General features: G+C 37.1%; 1 protein-coding gene across 9 annotated transcripts in view; it reads left to right on the plus strand.

Moving 5' to 3' along the window:
- The window catches only part of VWA3B (von Willebrand factor A domain containing 3B), a 135,922-nt gene that overhangs the window by 83,371 nt on the left and 28,098 nt on the right, over nucleotides 1–24,453 (plus strand). For 7 of the 9 annotated variants that reach the window (XR_004951973.1, XM_036224444.1, XM_036224443.1 and 4 more), the window contains 6 exons: nucleotides 4,454–4,584; nucleotides 6,853–7,010; nucleotides 11,086–11,202; nucleotides 12,592–12,679; nucleotides 12,764–12,920; nucleotides 21,605–21,723. Coding sequence is in view for 8 of the 9 variants with exons in the window: in XM_036224444.1 (XP_036080337.1) it covers nucleotides 4,454–4,584; nucleotides 6,853–7,010; nucleotides 11,086–11,202; nucleotides 12,592–12,679; nucleotides 12,764–12,920; nucleotides 21,605–21,723 (770 nt within the window). In the remaining variant the exon portion in view is untranslated. The remainder of the gene's footprint in view (nucleotides 1–4,453; nucleotides 4,585–6,852; nucleotides 7,011–11,085; nucleotides 11,203–12,591; nucleotides 12,680–12,763; nucleotides 12,921–21,604; nucleotides 21,724–24,453) is intronic. The other 2 variants (XM_036224447.1, XM_036224448.1) reach the window with 1 other exon arrangement.

Genomic DNA, 24,453 nt, shown 5'->3' on the forward strand with positions numbered 1-24,453 from the left:
TGAGGATCTTAGGCTAGGCAAAGAATATTTAGTCATGACACCAAAAGCATGATCCATGAAAGAAAGTATTGATAATTTGGATCTCATTAAATTAAAACCGTGTGTGTGTGTGTGTGTGTGTGTGTGTGTGTGTGTGTGTGTGTGTGAGAAAGAGCCTGTTAAAAGGATGGAAAGACAGGCTACAGACCTGGAGAATATATCTACAAATAACATATCTGAAAAAGGCCTAGTATCTAGACTGTATGAAGAACTCTCAAAACTCAACAGTAAAAACTAAACCATCCAATCAGAAAATAAGACAAAACACATGCACATGCATTTTACTGAAAAGGATATACAGATAGCAAATAAGCAAATGAAAAGATGCCCTACATCATTAGCCATTAGGGGAATACAGATTAAACTGCCATGAGGTATGGCTAAAATAAAAAATTAGAATGGCTGAAATAAAAAATTGTGACAAAATTTAGTGCTGGCAAGGATGAGGAGAAACTTAATACATTGCTAGTGGCAATGTAAAATGGCACAGCCATTCTAGAGAAGTTTGGCAGTTTTCTTAAAAACTAATATTTAATTACTGTATGGCTCAATACTTGTTCTTTTAGGCATGTTTCAGAGAGTGAAAACTTACATTCACATAAAAGCCTGTACTTGAATGTCCATAGCTGCTTTATTTATATTAGACAGAAACCAAAAACAACTCGAGTGTTTTTAACCAGATGACTGGTTAAACCAATTGTTGTATGTCCATATCCTGGAATACTATTCAGTAAGAAAAGGAATGAATCGTTGATACATGCAACATCTTGTATGATTTTCCAGGTAATTATGCTGAAGGAAAAAGCCAGTCCACAAAACTCATACACTATATGATTCCACTTGTATGACAGTTTTGAAATGACAAAATCTTATAAATGGAGAATGGATTAGTGGTTGCTAAGGTTTAGGAAGGATGTGGGAAGGATAGAGGGAGGCGGCTATGGTTATAGAAGAGCAACACGAGCCCTCTTATGATAATGGAACTGTTGCTCCATTTTTGACTGGTGGTGGATGTACAGACCTACACAGGTGAGAACACTATATACAACTAAACACACACACAAATGTAGACAGGTAAAACTGGGGACATTGGAATAAGATTGATGGGTTGATCAATTTTATTATTCTTGTTGCGATATTATGTTATCGATTTTCAAGGTATTACAATCGGAGGAAAGTGGGTAAAGAGTATATATGGGCTTTGTGTTATTTATTACAAATGCATGTGAATCTACAGTTATCCGAAAATAAAAGTTGAATTTTAAAAAGACAAAGACAATTTACTGGTAATGCAAAAGATAATAATAAATTTAACATCTAAGATTAAATGATAAATTACTCAAAGGACACAAATTACCAACAACTCTTTCAAGAAGAAGTAAATAAACTGACAACTCTACATCTATTCAACAAATTGAATTTGTACTTAAAAACATTTTCGCAAAGAAGACTTCAGCACCAGATGATTTCACTGCTGATTTGTATCAATTATTTAAAGGAGAAATATTATCAATTCTAGACAAACTCTTCCAGAAAATTGAAAGGAGGGAATACTTCCTAACTCATTCTGTGAGGCTAACACAAATATGATACTAAAACCTTACAAACACATTGTAAAAAAAAATTATAGGCAAATATCCCTCATGCATATAGATGCAAAAATTCTAAACAGAATTTGGCAAATTGAAGTAAAAAAATGTATAGAGTCTAATGCATAATGACCATGTTGGGTTTCTCCCAGAAATGTAAGGTTGGGGCAATTAACCATATTAACATACTAAAAAAAAAACAACTTTATAGTCATCTAACTTTATGCAGAAAATGCCTTGACAAAATCCAACATGCATTTCTAATAGAGGCTGTTAGTGAAGTATGACCAGAACAGACTTCCTCAATCTGCTAAATGGCATCTGTGAAAAATCTACACCTAACATCATACTTTAATGGTAAAAGAGTGTATGCTTTTCCCTAATGGCAAGAAAATGAAAGGATGTCTGCTTTTGCCATGCCCATTCAATAGTGCAAGGGAGGTTCTGTTAGTACAAGAAAATAGGGTATGAGGAGGTGGGTGGGGGAAGGCATATAGATTAGAAAGAATGAAGTGAAACTATTTTCATTTAACATGTTTATCTATGTAGAAAATTCAGTGGGATATACAAAAAAAAACTACTGGAACTAATAAGTGAATTTAGCAAGATTGTAGGATGCAAGGTTAGCAAACAAACATGAATTTCATTTCTACGTATTTACAAAGGACAATGAAAAATTGAAATAAAATAATTTACAATTGCATCAAAAATATGAAATATGTAGGAACAAATCTATCACAAAATGTGGAAAGCCTGTATACTGAAAATTACAAAACATTGCTGTTGACAATTCTTGTTTATGGGTCAGAAGACACAACAATATTAATATATCTATTTTCTTTCAATCGATCTGTAGACTCATCGAAATCCCAATCAAAATGCCAGCAGGCTTTTTTGTAAAAACTGACAAACTGACTCTATAAAGTTCAAAGGATTTGGAAGAGAAAAAGAAAAAGAAAGTTGGTGACTGACGCTACCTGATTTCAAGACTTACAAAGCTTTAGTACTCAAAAAACTGTGATATTAATGTAAAGATAAAGATAGATGATCAGCAGACAGACACAGATACACACACACACGCATCAATGGAACACATGTGTATGTGTGTACACACACACACACACACACACACATACACATCAATGGAACACAATAGAGAAACCAGAAGTAGATGGACATTTATAAGAATAACTGATTTCTCAAAGATGCAAAGACAATTCAATGGAGAGAGGATGGTCATGACTTTTTTCCCCCATTGAAGTGGTATTAGAACAATAGTGGTATTGGATTAGAACAATACCACTTTGCATATGGAAATCCAATACCACTATTGCATATGGAAATCCAATACCATATTTCTAATACGAATTAGAACAATAGTGGTATTGGATTTCCATATGCAAAGAATTAACTTTGACGCATACCTCACATCTTATTAAAAAATTAACTTCAAATAGTTTATGGATCTAATAAGACCTTGGTTTTTCTCCTTGTGGAGGAAAATATATGAAAAACCCTTTGTTACCTTAGACAAAGAAATATTTTAACAGGGTTTCAAAAGCATGATCCATATAAGGACAAATCGATAAATTGTACTTGATCAAAATTAAAAGCTTCTCTATAAAAGACAATGCTAAGATAATGAAAAGACAGTTGTAGACTGGGAGAGAATATTTTCGAATTGTATATCTAATGAAGGACTCACATCTAGAATATATAAAGATCTCTCGAAACTAATAATAAGCAAACTCAAAAAATAGGCAAAAATTTGAATAGATACTTCATCAAAGGAGATATATGCATGGCGAATTAGAACATTATTAGTCTTTAGGGAAAATACAAGTTAAAACCACAATGAGATACTTCTGCCCAGCTGTGGGAATGGGCAACATTAAAACGATAGACCATACCAAGTGTTTGCAAGAACGTGGAGGACTCGGCATGATCATACTTAACTGGTGGGTATGTAAACCAGTGCAACCCTTCTGGAAAACAGTTTGGTAGTTTCTTTAAAAGTTTAGAATCACCAGCCATATGATCCAACTGTTCCACTTCTAGATCTTTTCCCAAGAGAAATGAAAGCAGATGTTCATACAAAGACTTAAACACAAATGTTCATAGCTCTGTGCATAAGAGCCCAAACTGGAAACAACTCAAATGTGCATCAACAGCTGACTAAATTTTGATGTTCAGTATATAATACTTCTCGGCGATAAAAATGAGTGAGCTATTGATTCATGCCACAACATCAGTGAATCTGAAAATACTTATGTGGGTAAAGAAAGCTAGATAAAATAGTATATACTGTATGATTCCATTTATGTAAAATTTTGGAAAAATGAAACTATAGTGACAGAAAGCAGATGTATAATTGCTTGGGAATGGGGGAAGGGGTTCAGAGGTAGGAGAGGGCAGATTTACACTGACTGGGACACAAGGAAAATTGGGGGCGATGGATATATTTATTATCTTGATTACAATGATGATTTCAAGGGTGTGAATGTTGAAACTATTTAAATGGTACACTTTCCATAAATAAAGGCAGGTTCTAGAATCAAGCAAAGTATTTCCATACCATCTTCCTACCATTCCATGTTAACTTTGGGCAAGTTATTCAGCCTCGCTGAGCCTTGGTTTTCTCCTCTCTAACATGGGAATAATGGTAGTCATCGAGTTGTTGGTGAATTAATGAGGGCATATGTCTGGCATGGAATAAGAGCCCAAATTAATATAAAGGAAAGAGTGAAATGCAGTGCCTTTGTGTTAGAATGTTTGCAGTGTGAACTCATATAAGCTCATGGTGTATTCACTTCTCATTTTGGCAGAGTGAAGATCTGACTCTTCTAATTAAGGAAATGGAGCAGGGGAGCAGTGACCTGGAAAAGGTGCAAAACCTTTATTCTGAGTCCTTGATCATGGACTGGTGGTACAATGGAGAAAAGGGAAGAGACAATAAGTGAGCATGCCAAACTGTCGTCACCGGGGGCCTCTCTCATGCTCTGTTTGCTCTCCTTGGCCCTTCTTCCTTCTGCAATGCTTTGTGAGACATCTTTTAGTGAAAAGATTCACACAGAGTGATTATATTAAGATTTTTTTTGAACAAAGAACTATCTTTTATAATATGATGGTTTAATAACGAGTGACTTAAGGAGGTCACAGGTGTCAGTTTGATTGACACCCAGTATAAACAGGCTGCTGACCTAAGCAGAGCAGGAGTGTGTGTAGTGAAGGAGACTTGGGGCTCAGGATGCCCAAGGGCTGGACTTTACTCTGCAAGCTGGCGAGTTCGTGACTTCCCTCCATGCCTGGCCCTTGCTGTGGGCCTCTCGTCTTTTAAATGATGGCTGTGGTGGTAGGGTTTGGGATAAATGATTTCTCAGGCCTTTTCCCACTCTATATTCTAATATGTTTTTAATTAGTGGTTTTTAAGCAAAAATCAGAACCACTCCAACATTCAGGAAATGGGTCAAATCACCTTAAAATGATTTAGCATTATACAGATATTCGAGTATCACAGCTTTAATATTAATGCTCTATCAGGAGGATGTCTTTTTATTTAAATGAGTAAGAGCAAAATGGAAAGAAGTTGAAAATACATTTAGTAATCAGGATTTGCTCTTGATTGAAATTCACTGTCTTCCTATTAGCACTTGAGCATTAATATGGGTTGGGGACAGGGTGTCGGCATGGAATCAGTAAAAAGAAATAAATGTTATACTGGGTATCTCATATAATGTAAGTTTACAGCATTATATTTTAAGTATTTGGGAAGGGTCATATACATTTTCTAAATTTCTAATTTGAATACATAAACTAAGAATTAAGTAAATGGGCAGCACTTCAGTGTAAATTATCTTCTTTGTATTTGTAGCCAGTACCTGCCTTTATTGTCCTTGTCCCCTCGTTTAATCATACTAAAGCTCTCAGGACAGAATGACCAGCTATTGGAAGCTGGCTTGGTTGGTTGACTGTACTTGCTATTTATTGATTGAACAGTGGATGCATTCTAGTGTTTTTATATTTCTTTTTTAGGAACTGGAAGGGGCAGATTCTAGAATCAAGCAAAGTATTTCCATACCATCTTCCCACCATTCCATGTTAACTTTGGGCAAGTTATTCAGCCTCGCTGAACCTTGGTTTTCTCCTCTCTAACATGGGAATAATGGTAGTCATCGAGTTGTTGGTGAATTAATGAGGGCATATGTCTGGCATGGAATAAGAGCCCCAATTAATATAAAGGAAAGAGTGAAATGCAGTGCCTCATTCTACAGACTTCCTTGTGACATAACAGCATTAGGGCAAATTCATTGACTTAACTATGGTCAAAAATGAATTGCCTTGTTCTAGTTTCCTACCAGCTGAAAATATGGTACAGACCCCAAATCTCCTCTCCCTTCCCTTTTTTTAAAAAATTATTTGTTGAGTACAAATCAGGCACCAGGTGAACTGGGTCACACAGATGAATGTAAGCCTGGTCCCTGTGTCACAGGACACACAGTGTGGTGGGGGATACACAAAGGATTTTGGACGCTGGGTGGGCATGTCACAGAGGAAGGCTCAGGTGGCAGTGGGTGAAAGACGGGGCGCAATACTACACAGCGTTGGAGTAGGAGCTTGTTCTGGAAACTTGCCTTTCTGTGGCCACTGTGTTCAGCGCCTCAGAGAAGGTGTGTCTGGGAATATTCAGGCACTTCTAGTGTCCCTCCTGGCACCCCTGACCATCACCAGAAAAGCTTGCTGTGATCTGGTGCTGGCACAGGGTGTCCCTCATCTGACTTTTACCAGAGCTAGCCATCAGCCCTTTGCCTAGAGGTGCGGTTGTCGGTAGTGCCTCCTGGTTTACAGCCGGCTCTCCTCATGTCTGTCCTCAGTCAGTGCCAGCTAAGGTTTTCAGCAGTTTACAGATAAGGAAAGTGCTGAAGTTCATGGAGGACTGAGAGACTTCACCGAGTCACACAGTCAGGAAGAACCAGAGCTGTGCTGTGGGCCATATATATAGTGACCCCACTTTTGGGTCCCTGTGTACTCTTCGGCATGGGGCATGGAGAAAGGATGATTCTTACACACTACCTAAATAGGGGAAGGCTCACTTCTTTAAGTTTCCAACTTTCTACGTGGTGTATTGATCTAACTCTGCCTTCTTAATGGAAGTTTTATGTTTCCCCCTCCTTTTTCTTTTTGTTCTTTCTTTCTCTTTGTCTACTTTTGATCTAAATCAAAACAGGCATCAAAAAGAAATCTGTTCTATGGTTTCAACCCCAGAAAAATGTGCAAATCCTCACTCTGATGTCGAAGTAACACGGACATCATACTTAAATATGGCAAAATTACCAGAAGACCTTTCAAATCAAAAGATTCAGAAAAAGAAAGTCCTCCATGCAGGTATCAGTGAACAAAATGGTTTGAATGTCATTACTGGTTTCCCTTCAATGCAAGAAGGTAGAATAAAACTAAACCCACTTAGTATTATTAAAGAAGCCTAAATCTGTGTTTTTTTTAATTGAAATTTTTATTGAGATAATTATGCATTCACGTATAGTTATAAGAAATAATACAAGAAATCCCATAGTTTTACCCTTCTTTCAGTTTCCTCCAATGGTGACATCTTGCAAAAAGAAAAAAAAAGTACAATATTGCACCCAGGATCGTGACAGTCATACAATCCATGATCTTATTCAGCTCTCTCCAGTTTTACTGGTGTTTGTTTGTGTAATTTTATACAATTTTAAAATTGCCAAACTCTTTCCCAGCATGACTGTGCCATTTTACATTATCAATAGCAATGTACGCATGATCCAGTTTCTACATATTCTCATCAGCATTTAGTGTTGTCACTATATTTTTTATTTTAGTCATTCTGATAGGTATGCAATATCTCATAGTGGTTTTAACTTGCATTTCCCCAGTGGCTAATGATGTTGAGTGTCTTTTCATGTGCTTGTTTGCCATCTGTATATTCTTTTTGGTGAAATGTCTGTGCACGCGTTTCGCCCATTTTTTATGTGGAACATTTGTCGCTCCTCTGCTGTTCCTGGAATAAATTGGAGTAACTCTTTTTTGAATATTTAGTAAAACTTTCATAGAGCCACCTGGGCCTGGAAATTTCTTTACCACGGCTTTTTAAATTAAGTATTCAATTAAAAAAAAATGGGTTTAGAGCTATTGTCTGTCCCATCTGGTTGAATTTGGCACTTTGTGGTTTCTGAGGAAGTGGTCCATTTTTTCCCCTAAGTTGTGAAATTTATGTGTGCAAAGTTGTTCATTGTATTTCTTCATTACTTTTATAATGGCTGCAGGAGCTCTAGTGATGTTACCTATTTCATTTCTGATACTAGTGTTTGTGTCTGTCTTCTCTATTTTTTTGTGTGTCTCTTTCAATCTTGCTAGAGGTTTTATGAGATGTCTTGGTTCTCCCTGCCCACAAAAAGCTTTTATCTCACTGATTTTCTCTAATGTTTTACTATGTTCAATTTCATTAATTTCTACTCTTTATTGTTTCTTCCTTCTGCCCTCTACTTTTATTTTGCAATTTATTTTCTAGTTTCTTAAGTTAGGATCCTATTATTGATTTGAGAGATTTCATTTCCAACATAGCATTTAATGGTGTAAATTTCCCCCCCAGTATTGTTTAACTGCGTCTCACATATTTTTATTTGTTGTGTTTTTGTTTTCATTCATTCTAAGCATTTTTATTTCCTTTAAGACTTCCTCTTTTACCTATGGATGATTGATAAATGCATTGTTTAACTTCCATGTGCTTACACATTTTTCCTGTTGTCTTTCTGTTTTTGATTCCACTATGGTCAGAGAACACAGTTTATATAATTTTAATACTTTCAAATAAAGTCTGTCTTGATAAATGTTTCAAAGGCACTGGGAAAAACTGTGTACTCTGCTGTTGTTGAAGAGAGTATTCTTTGTTATTTAGATTCTGCTGGTTGATTGTGTTGTTCACATCTCTGTGCTTACTGATTTTGTGTCTAGTAGATCTTTCCGTTACTGAGATGGAGGTTATGAGGGCCTTAACTATATTTTTTGATGTGTCTATTTTTTCTTTAGGCTCTGTCAGTTTAGCTTCATACACTTTAAGGCTATATTGGTTTGTGTGTACCAATTAAGGATTTATAATTATTTCTGGTGGATTTATACCTTTATTATGTGAATTTTTCTGCTGTGAAATCTACGTGATCAGATTTTAATATAGCCACTTTAAGTTTTTATTAATATTTGCATCGTATATCTTTTCTATCTGTTTACTTTCAATCTACCTAATTTGTAGTTGGAGTATAAATTTCTTATATGTAGCATATAGTTGGAAATATAACTTTTGTTTCATTGCTGAAGTTTTCTATTTGTGCATTTGTCTCAAGAGAACTTATAATTAATTATTGAAGCATTTTAAAGACAGCTTTTTGGAAATTCCTATTATATAACTCCATCTTCTGATTCATCTTGTTATTTTTTTCTCACTCAAAGTGTGATTCCCTTAGTTCTTGATGTGATGGGTGATTCTTTTTTTTTTTTTTTTTTTTGTATCCTGAAAATTTTGTCTATTATATTTAAATCTTTTATTTTAGGAAGTAGTTGCCCTGGTTAAGCTTTGTACATAGGCCTTGGCAATTGAATTTTCACAGCCTTTGTGGTTATTTTTGGTGCTTGGTTTTCTGATGTCACTGGGGCTCCTCCTGGTCCCTGCTAGTGTTCCTGAGGGAGCGGTAAGAGTTTGCTCAGGCTAGGATGCTGGATGGGGCTTCTCCATCAGTGTCTACTGGGTGTCTCTAGAGGAGGAGAGCCTTGAATACTGATGGGCCGCTCACTGTATCTTGGTTCCTCTTATGTGATGTTCACTTGTCCTGGTGTTTCTAAGCAAGGGTGGACTGTCTTAGGCTCATAGGAACACCACGGCCTCCATTTGTGTGGCTGCATCCCTTTTGCTAGTCTTGCCTGCCCATTCCAATAAATCTGGGTTTTGCTAAAGATGCTACTTGCTACTCATTCTAAACATTTTAATGGTCTTTTGGCACTTCTATCATTTCACTTAGGTTTGGGATCTTTGCTACTGTCAGGCAACCATGTGCTTATTTTTATTCTATTTCAATTTATAGTGTAGAAGAATGAATGACGTGGGGACTGACTTGCAGAGATTGGGTAATAATTAAATCCTTGAATCCACTACTAGATAAATATGCTTTTCTTCAGTACTTGCAGAGTTTGGGAATAGTACAGGCTTTTGGGGGGGACTTTTGAAGATAAATGTCGTTTTCATTTTGGCACATCTATGTATGTGGTTGGTTTTACCTAGTGATTTTGGCCAAGGTGGCCTGCTTGTGTGATCAGCGGCAAAGTTCAGCTCTCCTGTGTGGATCATTTATCTCATTTTCCCACAGACACAGCTTCCAAGAAGATTTATCCTTTTTAATTCCTGCTTACACCGGCAACCAAGATAGGACTCACCCCTTTATTGCCTAGAAAAACAACGAATAACACATAGAATACTCCTATCTCCAGGCATGGAGACCTTTCTGACAAAAGATAGATAATTTGCAGATTATTAACTAATATTCACTTTAATTTCTTATGGGAGATACTAAGTCCCTTCTTGTTACCAATAAGCACACGTTTTATCCATGAGCACTCATGAAGCCTTGGCAGTTGTGCCCCTAAGTTGTGAATCATAGGACATATTTACCATCAGTATAGATTGTGTATTCACACATGAGAACTCATTGAGATGTCTTAGTACAGGTTTATTATCCTCCAAATAACAAACCTGAAATACTGAGTAAACATCAGTATTTCAAGTGTCTACCTGCTAGTCTAAGGACCCCAACAGAGGGTAGAAAATAATATAGATAAACATATGGACAGCGACAGAGGTAGGCGGAGTTTCTAAAATAGCCTACCAAAGATGTCCTAATCTAAACCCTGTAACCTGTGACTATGATGAGTCATCACTCTCATGATTATGTTATGTTGACCTTGAGACAAGGGTATCTGGGGTGAAGGTGTGGGGAGGCAGGTACTTATGAGCCCTTAGAAGCAGGCAAAAGAGAAAATCAGAGACTTGAAGCACAGAGGAATTTAGCACTCTTGATGGCTTGGAGATGGAGAGGGCCACATGAATAGGAATGCTAGTGCCCTAAGGAGCTGAGAGAGGCCCCTGGCTGACATCTGGCAGGGAAACTGGGAGGCCTCAGTCTTATAACTTCAAGAAAATGAATTCTGCCAATAACCTGAATGACCCTAGAGGCAGATTTCATTCCAAAAGGGGCAGAGCTTGAACTCAGATAAATGGAGCAAGCTATCACCACAGTGTTCAGTTGGTGACAGAACTATGCTCTGAGGGTTGGAACACTGAAGCTGCCTTCTTTTAAGGATCCAAGGAAATAGTTGCATCTAATGAAGCATCTCTCTCCATCCCAAATGCCTTTAACCCCTCTCCCTGTGATACTCACAGAATCAACAAAAACCAGCCTGCTTAGAAGCCAGATGTCTACTCTCAAAAGTTCAGCTTTCAGCAAAAGGAAGGATGGCCTTTACAGTTCCAGCAATTGGAGCACTCCAAGTGACACAGGCAAGCCAGAGAGAGTCTCTCTTTCAGAATGGCCTCCCTTTGCCCAGTGTTTCTGCTCCTGAAAGATCTGCATACAGATTGTTTGGGAGTGAACAAATCATTTTGAAGTGGGTCTGGAGTGTTTTCTACTACTCAGAGGACTCTCTTGTAAATCAGGTCTACCTGCTTTCATGAGCTGGATTTTCTTAGAGACTTATACCTGTACACATGTGGCCTAAATAACTATGGTGCTGGTAGTGATAATGCTGCTGTTCTATGGTTTGAATTTGAACATCTAATATTTCATTGTATGTTTATTTTCTTCCCCTCATTCATAGATATAACTATTCGATGAGCCCTCTGGTTCATATTGTCAGCTTTTTGGGGCTAAATGTGAGGAAAATATGACTTTACTCAATTTTTATTACTATTGATAAAATCATTATTCTTAAAATAGTAAATTTCTAAAAGTTTAATTCTTGTAGTATTTTTCCCTATATTTCAAATAGTTGATAAATGATAAATCCCAGCTAAGCACACACACACATACACACACACACACACACACACACACACATGCATACACACACACTCCCCTAGATAGTAGGAAGCACCTGACAAATTCACACCTGTTGTTACTTGGTCATAGCTTAATCAAACTTTGTGTTCTTCAGTGCTGGCTGATGTGATGTCTTTTCCCCACCTTCAATTAACCTATCATATTTCCTAAGTCCGCTACATGAATAATCCTTAAAGGATTATCATATGATGATTAGGATATGATTTCTTAGGCATTTAACTAGCTCACTCCCAAACATCCCTCCTTATAGATGCCGCTGATTCAACTAGCTAATATTCCTTTTCATTTAATAAATCCAAGTTTATATAAAGGTATACATTAAAACTCCCAAATATTAATTCAAAATTTTGAACCTACAACTAAATAGGACCTAATAGGGATTTTGGTTTCCCACATAGAGCTGAACCACAAAACAATAAAAGCTAAAATGTTGATCGAGGCTCTCCTGTATAATTTGAAAGTAGCCTAACGAAGACAACATTGAACAACTGTTGGTTAATGGTATTGTTATTTAGTACTTTTAAAATGTGTTCTCTGGAGAATGAGAGAATGGATATGTCTCATTCTTTCCTGGACAGAGCTCTCAGTGGCCATAGGGTGAGGTAGATAAAACAACAACAGCATCATATTTACCTCTATGTTGCTTTTTGGCGTCAATTGCCAATGAATCTTCCCTGAGAACCTACTCTGATACACCAGCATTCTCTGAAATGTGGTCCATTTATTAGTCTTCAGTTACACCTGAACTCCAAGATATGTGTGATCCTTTTTCATTTTGATATAAACCCCATATCTGAGAAATTATACAACTGCCATTTCCCTTTCCACAGAAATGAGCATCCTGTTGACAAATGAATATTCAAATGACAAACCATTAGAAAGACTGACTCCAGAAGGAAGCCAAGTCTGTGATCAAGAGTGAGTGTTTTAATTTTACTAGGACAGTTTTGTTGTGTTTATAGTTGTTATACATTTTAAAATGTCACAGTCTTGTGTTCTCAGTTCCTCAGATGTATCTTTAGCAAACTGGCTCAAGACCCATGGTTTGGTTGCCAAGAAACTCACCATCATGGACGCCTTGTCAGTGACAGCCATTCCTCATAGCCCCTCCTATGTTCCAATTTTGGACAAGCATGTTGCTTCCAAGGTCTTTGATGAGGTAAAACTGATTTTCTACATGCTCCTGTGTGGCATAGTTTCAATTTTCTGCTTAAATGAAAATAATCTCCTTTATTATCTTGTGCAGTTGTAACAGAAATGTGTTTCAGCCATTGAAATAGAATTATTTGTAAAGGTAGCAAAAAGGAGAGAGAGATGCTTTTAAGCATTTTTGCTTTTAGGCTGAGAAGAAACTGGCCTTTGTTGGGTTGGCAGTCATAGTTCATTGCTGATGGGTGACAGTGTGGAGATGAAGAAAATGCTTGAAAAGCCTCTAGGTCACAGTTCTGAGTCCAGAATGAATATCATCCAATATCAAAGGTTAGGGGCAATGTGTGAGAAGTTATGTCCTGTTTTTGCTCACCTTCTATTCCTAAGAGTGGTGGTATCTTTGCCATCATGAAAGTCTCCAAGGAAAAAGAGAGAGAAAGAGGGAGGGAGGTAACGAGGGAGGGAGGGAGGGAAGAAGAGAGAGCGCAATGGAGAGTGGAGCCACAGCAAAAGGAGCCCTAAGAGAGTGATGAGTGACAGTCATTCATGTCCTGGAAGGAGAACAGAACTTCCAGGAAGAGGGCGTGATAGGGTTAAATGTGGAGGGAGCCAAGTGAGTGCTGCAGACTTTCCCCAATTTGGGCAATGAGAAGGCCCTTGCCCTCAGCAAAAGCAGCCCAGTGGGGCAGCCAGATTGCACAGCAATGAGGGCCATGAAGAAAATGAGAGAACACAAGAATTGAACTGTAGCGCTTCAAATATAACATCAATGAGTGATTTAAATAGGAATATATCAGGCTTTACAGTCACTAAACGGAAATAATATCCTTATCTCATACTAAAATATTTATAGAGGAAATGTAAGAGGTTTGAAATCTGCTTCAAGATAATCTGGATGGCGGAAGAGTGGGGGTAGGAGTACATACAGCATGATTAACCATGAATTGACAGTTGTCGAATTTAGATTATTGAGTGAGAGGAGGCTCATTCTACTGTTCTGTCTGCTTTTTCACGTATTTGAAATTTTTCATAATAAAACGTTGAAAAAAAAGCAGGAAAAGAAAGAAAAAGGCTTTATCTAATTTGTCTTACAATAGCTGTGATATGATGTATTTGGAAGAAGTGGATGAATTGGTGAATTTTTTCTATTAGTCACATTTAAGAAATTGTACCCATGGAGTTGACATGTCCAGTGGCTTTTGCTCTGGAGGTTGTGTGTGTGATCACTTAGACTGGGTTCCTGATGACTTTGCCTCAAGGTGAGTGGTTCTGCCTCTGGCTGGCAGTCTATTTATATCTTCAGTAAATTCTAACCTGATTAGTCAGATATCAGTATGGCATATGAACTTTTCTTTCAGAAGAAACAGAGAAACCAAGCCCTAATTCATTTGTTCTAAGGAGTTCGGTGACAGCTTCTCATAGTCTGTGGATTTGTTTTATTAATATTCTTGAGTTTTATTTGGAATAAAGTATATTTAGTGAATGCTTCCTGGAAATGGAATTTTCCTGTGCTTATCATGTCTCCTTCAAAGTCTCTCAATAATTCAAGATACATCAGAAAGTAAATTTCTCAAAAAAATAAGCATGATAGGGTAGGAAAATAAGCATAAAATCAAAGGGAGAACCCATAAAGAAAAGATTTATAGATTAAATACGTAAAAACATTTTACATAAAAACATAAATAAAATGAAAGCAGTATGAAGGTCAACCAATTGAAAAAATAAATAAAATTTAAAAAAGAAGTTAAGATACCAAATAGACAAAAAACAATTAGGCCATTAAGGACTAGAAAAAAAAAATGAAGGCAGCTCTCAGAAAAATACTGGTAACATATACAACAAAGAACTGAGGAAATAGCAACTAAAATAAGATGTTCTAGTTAAATCTGATGAATGGAAAGTGCAGAGTGCAAGTGCAGGAGAGGACCCTAACCCAGTTTCAGTCGTCAGAGCGGTCAGCCCTGGGGAAGAGAAGGAGTTAGAAGATGCTAGTGAGGAGGATTGTCCTATGCAGTGGGCGAGCTTGTGAGGAAGTCCAGAGAAAGTTTGTCATTCCAAATAAAGTTTAGTTTACTGGGAGAAGGTGTGAAAGCAGGTAAGGGAAAGGTCTTGATTGAGTTAAGGATTTGTACCTGACATTTGGAATGTCATCCTGAGGGGAACTGAAGGGGTTTTAGCAGAGGAGAGAAAAGAACAAGTTTGGGCTTTGCTGCAATCTAGAGACAAGTTGGACAGATGTGAGACCCGGAAGCCAAGGGGCAGTCAGGAGGCAAGGTCTAGGTGGCTATGACCCTGGCAGCAGCACTGGGGATGGATCCAAGGCTATTTATAATGTCAAGTTGAAGGCTAAACCACATGGAGCTGAGAGAGAGAAATGTCAAGAGTGCAATTCAAGAAGGAAAAACTAGGAGAAAGAGTGGTGAGGGTCTTGGTTTTCAGGGCAATATTCAAGTCTTCTGACTCTAGAAAGCAAAGACAAGGAAAGAGGACTGACATTTTTCAAGTGCATATCACCATGGGACTGGTCTTTGGTGGGTTCGTGGCATTGAAAATTCTCCTTACAAACCTGTGGATCAGTCGCATATTGCCCAGCATGCTTCATTATTGACAATAAGGGCAAGAGTCATGATGATGATGGTAATATACTGCAATAAATTCCAATTTCACCCTCAAAGCACACTCAATATTTTCTCTGGCTTTAAGAGGCCCTTGGCTGTAAATAGGAAGAATAATAAAACAATAATCTAAAAATATATCCCACCTAGTGGGATAAATAACTTTTTGAAATTTGAACCTGACATTTTATGTAAAAGTAGACAAAAAGTAGAATGGAGCTGAAAAGGAAACATGAATTGTAACCCACTCCACTGAGAATTTTAATTGGCTTTTACTCCTGTGTTCTGTGCACAGCCACATCTGTCTGGGTAGAGTTATAAAGCAGTGTTAGGCTTTGTCACCAGCTCTTTGTCTCATTTATGGTTTATGTGTGGGCTTTCTTCTTCTGGAACACAATGCTGTTTTGATTTTCAGTGTTTCTTGGACCAGCATCGAATCTGTCACCTTGGTAATGAAGTACTGAGTACAGAGGTTGTCCTAGCAACTCTTCATTACAAGATGTTAACTGGCACTTTAAGTTTCCAATAGACTAGATAATTTTACCTTAGCTCTTTCAAAAAAATTTATTCATCGCCAAGTCATATACAGAATAAAACTGTTTAAGTTATTTGGTAAATCAAATAACTAATTCAAAGTTTTTTATTGGCAATTATTTTGCAAAAATAAAACCAAAATAATCTGGAAACATTAGCCTGCATCACTGGAAAATTGTCATCGTCGTCGTCATCATCATCATCATCATCATCATCATCATCATATCTTTAACAACGTCCCCACATACTTTGCCCTAATGTGGGTCCAGCAGATAGCTTTGTGGTCCTTTACTACTAACTGGGACATGGCAGGTCCCTGATCTAGTACAAGAGGAGTCCTCATCCTAGATTCGGAGCAAAGCATTTGAAATCATCCAAGTATTTCATCTAAAACTTAGAGCAACCTAGCGAGGCGGATATTCATCTCATCATTTAGCTGACAAAGAATGTTAGGTGCACAGATTGGGGGTGCTGTTGCAGACATGGCATTTTGTTGCTTTCAGTGTAGTAGCATTAGATATCACTTTTTTATCAATAGAAAAACATTTTTTTTTTGCTTTTAAAAATGAGTTTTATTGAAATCTAATTCACATACCATACAATTCACCAATTTTAAGTGTACAGTTGAATGTTTTTTTTTTATTTTACTTCTATTTTATTGTTAGTTTCAGGTATACAGTACATTGGTTAGACATTTATATAGTTTATGGCATGATCCCCCTGATAGAAAAGCTCTTAATTTAAAAATTTTAAAGAACAGTTATTGCAAAAACTATATATATGCATTGTGTAGAAAAATTAGAAAATGCAAAAAAGTGAAAAAGAACCAATTGTTATAACTCCACCACAGATGAATCACTGGTGTTAGTTGGCCATAGCTTTTTCACTACATGCATATTGTTTGTTCTGTGTTTTTGTTTTACCAAAATGAAATCAAACTGACTGTACCATTTTATATCCTTATTTTTATTCAACAATCTATTGTGAGCATTGTTCCATACTAACAAATATATATCTATTACACCATTTCAATTGAAATTTAAACTGAAAAAAAAAACCCCAATCTTTTATTTTCTGAAAGTTTAGGTTGAAAAATGTGAAGTGTAACCTACATTGTAGTAACATATTTTCATGGGTTTATGAATGATCTGTTGACATGCTGCTTTGCCACTTAATGTTCTGGCCCTTCATTTTATTCTTTAGAGGTTAGAGATGGTTCAGTTTGAAAGCAGACATGTAGGCTTCGGCACTTGGCAGTTTGTACAGTGCACCATCTGTAAGGCCATTTTGTCTGTGTTCAGTTATCCATTTGGGCAATGTGTGCATAGCTGTTGCTTTTCATTATACTTGTCCAGTCACACCTGTCCTTGGCCAATCTGGCAGCAAGCTCTGGGATGCTTATTGGAAGAATCTATTTTGTTGCAAAAAAGTGAAGTTGGTAAATTAAGTCAGGGTGGAACAATAAATATATAAAACCCAGTTTCTCCTTTTCAACATGTAGGATTACTTATAAATAACAGGATGTTGCTATGTAGAACTCTACCTGTAGTGCTTTAATATCTAATAGAACTATACACATTTCTATGTTCTGCCTTTTTTCATGTAACGTATGTTATGAACGTATGTCCTTGTAATGTCCATTTGGGAATGAATTTTTTTTAATCTTTTATTTTTTTATTTTTATTTTTCCTCCTTCCTCCTCCCTCCTCTCCTCTGGTAACCACTAGTCCATTGCCATGTCCATGAGTCTCTGTTTGTCTTGTTCATTTGTTGCTTTTAGGGTTATATCCCACATATAAGTGATATCATGTGATTTTCAACCTTTTCTGTCTGGCCTATTTCACTTAATATTATTATTTCAAGTTCCATCCATGTTGTCACAAATAGCAGTATTTCATCTCTTCTTATGGCTGAGAAATATTCCATTGTATATATGTACCACAGTTTCTTTAGTCAATCATCTATCATAGGACACTTCTGTTGCTTTCATTTCCTGGCCATGTGAATAATGCTGCTATGAACACTGGTGTGCAAATATCTTTTCGGATATGAGTTTTCAAGTCTTTGCGGTAAATAATGAGGGTGAATTTTAATGGTTGCACTAATATTCAATAATATGAATTACTACAATTTATTTAACTATTTCCCCCATTATTGGGCAGTTACTTGGGATTTCAAGAGTATATATTTTTCTATGTATTTGCTGTCACTTAGAGCAGTAACATTAAAAAAAACTTTGCTAATTGTTAGGTGAAAATGGTATTCTATTTTAATTTTATATTTTATTGTTTGAGAATAGTTTTCTTATGTATGCTAACTACCTCTTAAAACCTTGTTCACTTTATTCATATTCTTAGCAAACACTTCTTTAAAAAATGACAAAGTTATACTCATACCATGCCTCAATTGCCAAGAATTCAAATTTGGTAGAATTTGAACTTAATTATGTTTTACAACATGAACACACATTTAATTTTGAGCCTTGGCCATTATTTTAATTTATACATAATTTTAGTCTTTCGTGTATTCAATAAATGGTCACTTTGTACATGTGTTGTGCTAGAAACTAGTATTTTCAAAAAGGAATAAAGACCTACAGAGTTTAGTGGGGGGAAAAAAGCCATGTAACAAGAACTGCAATTCAATGTATTTATCTACATGTATATTATTGATAAGCCTTCTAGATTCACCTCAAGAGAACTGAGGTAAGTAATAACTTGAGTCTTCCTTTTGTTATCAACTATTATCTAGAAAGGTCTCTCAGTTGGTTATGCTCAATTTTCACTCTAAGAGGTATTAAGGAGAGCATTTTCAAAAGAGGTGTGATCAGGTGGTTTTATTCCCTCTCAAACAGTTTATTCATTAACTACACCCTCCTCCCCACTTGCTTCCTGACAGTGGCTGGGCAGCCATGATTCTGATTGCCCCAAGTTACCCTGAGAGTATCCCTTATGACCTCATAGCCACATAAATTTGACATCATAAAGAGAATACCCATGGTACCACCATGTGACCATCATGTTATAAAAACTAAGACCACAGACTGAAGGTGTGGAGTATGACTTTGTCTTTCCCTAAATCTGCATTCACACAAGCCAGATTTGAACAGATTTGAACGGCTACCACACTGAAGTGCACCATGGCCACGCAAGGCATGAGATCCAAATCCACAAAAGAGGGAAGTAGAGCGTTGAACAATGGATTTTCTTTTAGTATGTTGAGTTAGGAGTCAAGCTGATCTTAGCGAAATATGATGATGTTGCTAAATATTTTGTGATGTTGATTTGTAATTGAGCCATAAGTGGGCAGACTTGGAGAGTTATTTGTAGACTTCTAATGGGAGATTTTTTTTTCTCAAGGATGATACAATATAAGTCTTTCATTTTGTTGACATTGCTTTTCTTTTCCTCTGAAAGTTTATGTGATATGCAGCTCTGTTTTGAAAGAACTTTTTTTTTTCTTTTTTTCATTTCTGCAAGCTTCATTCCGTTTTCAAAGTCCAGTTGGCTCACCTTTTAACTCACGGTTCTGGTTCCTTCTCTTTGACAAAGGTTATTAAAAGCCACATGCTGAATTCATGTGTCTGAAAGTAGCGAGGTTCAATTATGAAGCTGTTAACTTCATTTCTTCCTCTTCAGTTTTCTGAATCTTTGCCAGTTTCCTTGTTTGTTTTGGTCTTGGTGTTTTAATTACAAGATTAATACATGTAGTTTTCAATTTCAATATTTGTTCTTTCCAAGATAGATTTTATTTTATTATTTAAAATATTTTTCTTTTCCCCATCCATTTCCTCTTATGGCACTTACGTTTATTTTTGTACTTTCATATGGCTGTTGAATCTTTGAAAAACCTAATCATAATTAAAATAAAGCCATTGTTAGATGGCTCGTAAGTTAATTTCTTTTCAAATGAACTGACGTTCTGATCACTGATTTGCTCAGCTGCCATTTTTTGGCTATTTGGGGGGGAAATGTTTTGGAATTTTAGTATGCTGGCTCATTTTAACAAGCTTTTTATAATCTTTTATTTTCTCTCCTCTCCTGTTTTTCAGTTGCCTAAATCCGCCCCCTTGAACCTCCCTCATTGAGATTTAGGACTTTTGTTCCTTGGTGACACTGCAATATCATAGACTGAGAGGGTGGCTTGGTTTAGTTCTTGGTTGCAAGGCTACATCAGTACCCTCTGTCACTAGACCAGGCGATCTTTCAGGGGTAAAGGGACCTCATGCCAATGCTGGCTTTGGGCACTGAGCCTGACTTGGGCCCTTGTCTTTCAGAGACTCATAGCCTTACTTGCTTTCCAGAAGCTGAACTCTGACTTCCCAGTTGCCTTTGAACACAGAGCGAGCAAGCCCACAGGTTCAGCCCCATTCACTTGCTCACAGTTCTGGAAATCTATTGTCTCTGGAAATCTATTTATCAACCACCAGTCTTTTTTTTTTTTTACTTCTTTCTTTTTTTCTATGCATTTTTTTCTTCAACAACAACAACAACAATACAATTTTTTTGTGTAATATTGGAGGCAAGGGGGAACATTAAAGCTTAAACTATATCATCTTGATTGAAAGTAAAAATTTACTTCTTAAAACAATTCTCAGATTTCTAAGGTGCTCCTTGTGGTTAGAATCAGGTACAATTTTGAAATGATATTATAGCTTAGAATTCTCTTGTTAGACTTTTGTTATTGTTTAAATATTAAGATATGGAATATGCCTTTTTGTGAACATATATTCATTTATCAACAAAAAATTTGTTAAGGACACACTATGTGCCAGGCACTGCTCTAGGTGATAGGAATACAGTAGTGAATAAAACAAAAGTTCCTGCTCTGATGGGGCTTACACTGTACAGAAGAGATAAGTAATAGGCAAACGGGTTAAATGTGTAATATTACGGGTACTGTTAAGATGGCATGCAATCAGAGGCATCCCAACCTGAAAGCACCAGGTACAGACAGGAAGAACTCAGAAAGAAGCCCTTTCTTTCTGGTACTCTGCTGTTCTTAGAGAGTGTTCTTTCTTTGATTGCTAAGCCTTCTTGACTTGACATGCATGTATTAGAACCTCTTGTAAACTGTTAAGGAAAATGGTCAAAAGATGTTAACTCTCATCAGATATTCTCAAGAGAAAATCAAATGTAAAATAAATATATGAAAAAGATGTTTAACCTGACAGGTAATTTACAAAGTAGCAACCATGAGATGCTATTTCTTATTGCTCACTCTCATCAATTTGATGGGGCTTATGAAGATAATACTCAATTCTGACTACAGTTTCCTGAAACAGTGTGTGTGTGTGTGTGTGTGTGTGTGTGTGTGTGTGTGTGTGTGGTGATTTTTAAAATATATGGTTTTTGGAAGGAAAAGGTTAGTAATGATATCTGATTCATATATTTTCCTTAATGATTTCCTATATTTTTCTAAATTTCTACAATTGTAATATGTTGGTTTTATAGTCAGAAAAACATACTGCATAGTTATGTAGATCCATTTTTGAAGGTACACGTTAGCCTATCAAATGACGCTTTGCTTTGGCATTGATGTGTAGGTGTTCCCTCTGGCACACGTGTGCAGCGACACAAACAAGATGACATTAATTAACCCCCAAGGAGTCAAGCTCAATATCTACAAGCAAAAAGTGGAACAGGCAATTAAGTCCTATGAAAAGTGAGTATGACTTCTGGCTGCTCTTTACAGAGCCCTCGTAGTCCCACTTACTCTCTAGCCAACAGAACAGCACCAAGTCTTTTTTAATATTGGTAGTCAAAGGATGGATCTAATTATAATCATGTGTTCTTATCTATCCCTTTTAGTGTATACTCTACTGGATATAGTATAATATATATCATATGTATCCAAATACATCTCTATCTCTATATCTACATCTGTATCATGGAATTTTTTCTTTTGGCCTGTTTTCTCTCGTTTTAACTTAGATTTTTTTTCATGTGAAGCAACTGTTTAAAACGTGTCTATAAGGAATATCAAATTCAGCAGCAGCAAACACAGGTGCTTCCTGTGTGTCAGGCACAGCGTTAAGTACATCACCTGAATGTGTTCAACAGAGTTTTAAAGAAACCATCTTCCTTTCCAAATTCTGTAGAAATCTCATGTTTCCACAATATTTGTAAATTCCTTTAGCAGAGTGAGTTTGGTCATTTCGGTACTTAATGTTCTGTAAACCGACTAGTAAAACTGCACAATAATGAGATAATGGAGATCATAGAAGTGTTTGCTATTATGTAAACTGTTTTTATGACAAGACCAAAAAGACAATTATGTTGACAACAGTAAAAATTACACTCTTAAATGGTCCCTGAGTTAGTGCTGAGATAGGGGCCTTTTTCACAAGGATAGATGACTCAGTCTCACCCTGTCCTAGCTCTCTTAATCACCTCCCCCCCCCATTCTGCCCCTAGCACTTAATTAATCCTTGGTGCACAGCACTTAATTAACTTTGGAGAGTCCCTGGCTCCAGGCAGGCCTAGTCTTGATTCTGGAAGCTGTGCCGTGGGGTTTCCATAGGGTTTCATTGACCACTGCCTGGGTGGGAAAAATGAAATAAAGTACACGAAAGTTAACCAGGTCTGTTGTCATTGTGTAGTGTGTGTAGTGTGTGTCCAGAAGAAGCATCCAGACTGACTCCTGCCCCATGGGGTGCACAGCCCAGCGCAGAGGCAGGCCTTGCCTACTGTGCTCATCACAGGCCTCTCTGTGTCTCCTTTACCTGAGCCTTTTCTGCTGCCCACACCTAGGAAGGGAGGCCGTCTTGTGTGAGCTCCTTCAGCTGCATCCAGGGCTACTCAGGACTCCTCTGTGTCCTTGTCTGCCCTTTGTTTCTCTGACAGCAGGATGAACTGTGTCAAGGCTCACCCTTCCCTGGGGGCCTGAGACCTAGCTCTGCAGTCAGCCCCTCTCCCTGTCCAGGCTTGCCTTTCCTTGCCTCCACGCCCTGCTTCACCTCCTTCTGTCCCCCAGCTGGCCTCTTCCATCCCTTCTTGCCTTAGTGCCAATGGCCCTCTTCAGACAGGCCTTTCCCAGTGACTATCCATCATCCACCCTGTGTGCAGCCCTCAGGGCACTCATGGTTTTTGCATAGACCTCACTGTCCCCTGCAAGGATGTCAGATCCTAAGGACAGGGGCTCAGGCAGCCTTCTTTCCTCCTTTGTCTCCTCTGCCTAGCAGGTGCCACTATATATATTTGACTATTGGCATTTAATTTGAATTTGATCTAATTCAAGTTTAGTTATTAAAATTCTTTAAATTCAGTTATTCAAAGTGTAATATAATCATGGCATTCACATTACAATTTAATTCACTTGAATCATTAAAATATTTGACTTTTATAATTACCTGGGTGGTACAGGGCCACAACCCAGGGGCATTGAGGTCAGACAATTCTGAGTTTATTCTTCTCTGTGACATCTACTTGGTAAGTAATGTGATAATAGTGTGCTTCCTATTCTTGTACAAAATCTATGTCACAGAGTGGTTGTGAGGGTTAAGTAAATTATATATATAGAGAAGCTAATATTAATTGCCTCCCCCTTTCCTTCCCTCGGTCTGCTAATCCTAAAATAACCATAAATAAATGGAGCATCGTAGTCACATAGCTCTTCCCCAGGGCTCCCAGGACACATGGACCCCCTCCCTCCCAGGCAGAAGAAAGACCTTCTTCCTTATTAGCAAAACCAAAATACATAATAAGTGATTTGTCTCGCTTCTTCTTTCCAATGAGTGAGTCTGGAAAAGCCTTTTTGATATACCCTTAGAAAAATATATTGTATTATAATATTAATAATAACATTAATTTTAATGACTAATATTTAATATTGTTGATTAAATCAGTATTATTTGGTATTAGCAATTTAATGCTTATATTAAATGAGTTATTTATTTGATATTGTTATTTACTAATATTAATAATAATTAATATAATATAAAGCAATACTTCCTGATATTTTGCCTTCAATAGTATTAAAGAATTTCATTGGTATGGGGGCCAATTCCCTTTCCCATCTTGCTCTGCCTTCCTAAAGATATACATAATATGAAAAGTAATTAGTGAAACCTGGCTTACCCCCACCCCACCCTCAGTGTGATGTGTGCAAGGAATTCCCACCACGTGGAAGCCAGACGTAATCATAAATCCATACAGTTGGGGACGACCAGGCAAACGCAAAGCTCACAGCCCTTCAACCACAAAAGTGACATAAACTAGTTCTTTTGGTTGCGTTTAATGCCCATATGTGGGAGTACTTGTTTCAGTATTTTAAGGATGGAGACAGTACTTTTGGCTTTGTGTGTCTGAGTGCAAGATTTGAGTGAGGATTGCCAGGCCTGGCTGAATTCTGGGGCGGTTTTTCTTAACTTATTTTGATTGTGACTCTAAGATC

The sequence above is a fragment of the Rousettus aegyptiacus genome, unplaced genomic scaffold (genome assembly GCF_014176215.1).
Source record: "Rousettus aegyptiacus isolate mRouAeg1 unplaced genomic scaffold, mRouAeg1.p scaffold_m13_p_7, whole genome shotgun sequence".
Taxonomy (NCBI): Eukaryota; Metazoa; Chordata; class Mammalia; order Chiroptera; family Pteropodidae; genus Rousettus; species Rousettus aegyptiacus.